The sequence below is a fragment of the Protopterus annectens genome, chromosome 2.part0 (assembly GCF_019279795.1).
Source record: "Protopterus annectens isolate FY-2018-M chromosome 2.part0, PAN1.0, whole genome shotgun sequence".
Lineage (NCBI taxonomy): Eukaryota > Metazoa > Chordata > Ceratodontiformes > Protopteridae > Protopterus > Protopterus annectens.
Window position 1 is genome coordinate 422,482,649 of NC_056728.1, and position 3,969 is coordinate 422,486,617.

Below are 3,969 nucleotides of genomic sequence, written 5' to 3' on the forward strand. Positions count from 1 at the left end.
CATTCGGAGCCTTAAAAAAAACGTAATCCTTTTGGAACAATTTGTAAAGCTATGCAGTGCTCAAAGTACTTGTTTTCAATGACTAGAGCTCTATGTTTTTTAAACTCCTTTTCCATATGAAACAGTTTAGCAAATATGTCACCATTGTCATTTGTTTCAGTCACTTCTTCATTAATTAAAGTGAAGAGATCACCTTCTGAAAACAAAGCAGCTTTGACATCTTTATAAAGCTTAAATTTACTTTTGGCAGGACATCCTTCATCCATATTAGATAAAACAGTACCTTTATTACTAGCTGCTTGACTTGATGAAATAAGCCATTGCTGTGTGGACAGAATGGCATTTCTGTTGATCTTCTTTATCAATGCAACCAAAGAAGTCTGTAAGCTTTGAAGCTCTGAAAACAAACCTGCCAGCTCACCTTGCTGGCTCTCATCAACAAGATGTAAGGACATGTTTAGCAGGTCATTCTCTGGAGCTTGAGCCATACCAAAACCACTAAAAAAAACGACCACCAGTGAAGAAAATTCAAATAAAACCAAACACTGGAGCAGCAGAGGAAGACGCTAACCAGGAATTAGCGTAAAAAAACTTTTACTCAACATTTTCATCAGAATGATTTCTTCAGAAATACAGTTACAGACATTTTTTACACAGAACATTAATATGCCATTAGAACTAAAGATGATACGATTGCCTTATTTAAACACTCTGTAATTTGTAGTTCTTATAAAAAATTACTTTCAGTGTGTTGGAACAAGCTGACATTGATTTAAGAGGTGGCAATATAAAAAAACAGAATAGAGAGAAAAGAATCATTATGGCAGCTTAGACTGGGTACTGATAGTTTTCCGGGCCTTAATGAATCTATTAATATTAAATGTTTTTTTATCAGATAGTATGTTGATTCACATTTATATATTATGGTTCAATATATATATATATATATATATATATATATATATTATCAATTGTGTTTAAATGTGCTTATTATATTATGTTTTGTTGCTATACACTTTAAGAATTTTATCTGAAAAGTTGATTGTCAATTAAGTAATTTAATTTAATTTGATTAGTGTGAGGGACATGAGATTGTAAGTATATAAGTCTGTGTAAAAATGTCTGTAATTGTATTTGTGAAGAAGTCATTTTGACAAAAGCGTTGAGTAAAAAGTTTTTTTATGCTAATTCCTGGTTGGTGTCTTCCTCTGCTGCTCCAGTGTTTGGTTTTATTTTATATATATATATATATATATATATATATATATATATATATATAAAATTATATAATGACTGATCAAAATGTTAAATCTGTCCATTAACGACCCTTTTTCCCATTTGTGCACAGTGGGTTGGATGTCACTTGAACAGTGACAATCAACTAGAGTGAAGATTTACACTGCTGGGTGGCTAGCCCTGCTGCGATGGTAAAAATGTTAAATGATCAGCACAAAAAATACTGAAAAAAAAAAAACATTGACCATTCATTATATCAACATTATATTACTCAACAGTAACACACATTACATCAAAAAAGTAAACATATTTTGTTTTCTGGTGTACTAGCCATAACCCCACTACACATTCAGCTCAGATTTCTCTTAATAGTGATAGTGTTATGGAAATGGCTTTTATAAGGTAAGCTGGACATTAGGTTAGTGGTAGAGGCAGAGACAGAGTTAGGACTAGTAGGTACTGCTAAGATGGGCAGAAGTGTTTCTCGCTATCTTTCTGGATCTTTCAGCGTGCATAAAAATAATGGTTCTGATGCATCTAATTAGACTGCTATGAAAAGAACGGCAGTCGTAAATGACAGCTATAGAAAAGACTATTAGTGAGCAAAAATCCTGAAGCTGACTGATTTCACATGGGAAACATTTAGAAGCCTTAGACACTCTTGTGTCTAAATGTGTAGTAGCAGTGCATACCCATGAATTAGTAGGTCCATGTGGTAGTACTCTTTGCTACTTTACTAAATTACATACAGAATATTCTAATAATAATATTCTTCTATGTGAAATTTCTCAATTTACTCACATAGATATGAAATAAAACTACGAAAAGAAAACACACATACCCAATACTGACTGCCATGATTTTACTGGTGCCTCCTGGTACCTCATCTACTGCCTTCATGGGATAATTGCTTGCACCAATTGCAGTCATTCATATACAAAGACTTTAATTACCTTCAATTAACCTTAAAGTGCAAGTGTATAAACGCATACAAAAATTCTTTCAACTGCAAATTCCAATCTACATGCAAGGTACTAGACATGTGCATAAAAACTTCCATACCTATCCCATCATACAATTTCATACTTTTAAACATTAAGATTTAATTCTAAATTCATGCCCTTGGGATTCAGTGTGTCATAATTAATAATAAATCTAGACTCCAAACGTAATAAATTGGAAAGAAAGACAAAATCAGCCAAAGCACATTGTGTGTGAAGCTAATCCACTTGCAGTATTTGCTGGTTCTGAGTTTGTAATATATTTGATGAGTAATGATTTTTATACTGCATTTGTGTTGACCCTGTACTAACTTTACAAGAATAAGCTTATGCAACTCAAACCAATCGTTCTGCACATTGCTTACAACAATTTAAGACCTAATCCATGTTTTCTGTCTCCTGTAGTGAACTGAGTGGACTGGGGCATTCTGAAGAGCAGTATGAGTAAGAATTTATTCATAAAAAAGTATTACATGCACTGCATACATTAGCAGAAAAAGTTGGCAGGGGAAATTTCATGAAGAACCTTACAAGGCCATAATAAGGCATAGTAGAATCATACCTACAGAAAAGAAGAATTAAAGTCAGACATTTAAAAAGGATCTCTGATTGTTGTTGCAAGTAATGGAAACGAGTATTTAAATAGAATGCTCTTCATAGTGGTTATCTATCTTTTTTTGTCTACATTTCTATGTATATTTTTCCTAAAGCTGTGTTTTTGGTATCTAATTTTGAATTCAGGATCCTGAGTTACATTGTGAGACATGCCATGATAGCTGCATGGAATGCAAAGGGCCTGGGCCGAACAACTGTACTGTGTGTCCTGCTAGCTTAATGCTATACATAGAAGATGGCCGCTGCATTAAATGCTGCAAGTCTGATGAGGAAGCACAGCCAACAGATTGTTGTATCTGCACTGAAACACTAGGTAAGGCAGACTCAGTCTCATTTGTTTTTAAATTACAATAATCAGATGCAATTTCTTTTAAGTAAAACATGATAAATCATTCTCTTTCTCTGATGTCCCACAAATCATGCTTTACAGTCTGTTTTAGACACATACCCTGGTATTCATAGACATAGTACAAAAATACATAAAAGAACTTTCCACCTACTTCTTTTGCATTGCCTTTGTAAATCTCAGATTCATAGATATGGACCACAGTCCATAATGGTGGCATACACATATATCCCCATACTATGAACTGTGCACAGGAAGACATTATGCACAGTGATGTACAAAGCAGTTGGTGCCCAATTTATTCCTGTCCCCGACTAAATACCAGCAGGTGCTGTACTGTGCAGCATTGCATGACTGCACAGGAGAGTATATTAGGAACAAAGTTATAAATAAACATCATAGCTTTAAAACCGCCATTTTGTTATGAGGTAAGGTTATATGAAGATTGTCAGCTTGTTAGTTACCTTCTGATGAAGTCCACTATGTGAAAGGGCAAAAGCTATAAACTGTTTTTTTTCTTTTTTGTGTGTGGTTTAATAAAATCCTTGGGTTTGTACTTGCAGTCTCAAGAGTTCTTTCAGCCGATTCAGATTTGTGCAATGCAGCTAAAATTCAAGTTTTTGTTTTGTACCTCTCAAAGTGTTCTTTGAAAATATGAATGCTTGCATATTTCATCACCAAGTGCTCAAAAAGCTTTTAGGGACTAAAAGTGGCTGTATTTTTCTTTTCTGTTGTTATCTGTCCTGTAAAGTAAATAATAATGTTACTCAA

At 33.8% G+C, this 3,969-nt stretch overlaps 1 protein-coding gene across 1 annotated transcript in view; it reads left to right on the forward strand.

Annotated features, from left to right (window-relative positions):
- Positions 1 to 364: 364 nt before the first annotated feature.
- LOC122792741 (proprotein convertase subtilisin/kexin type 5-like) overlaps positions 365 to 3,969 on the forward strand; it is a 104,033-nt gene continuing 100,428 nt past the window's right edge. Inside the window, exons 1-2 of the mRNA XM_044060321.1 lie at positions 365 to 445; positions 2,979 to 3,165. Of these exons, the coding sequence (XP_043916256.1) occupies positions 365 to 445; positions 2,979 to 3,165 (268 nt within the window). The remainder of the gene's footprint in view (positions 446 to 2,978; positions 3,166 to 3,969) is intronic.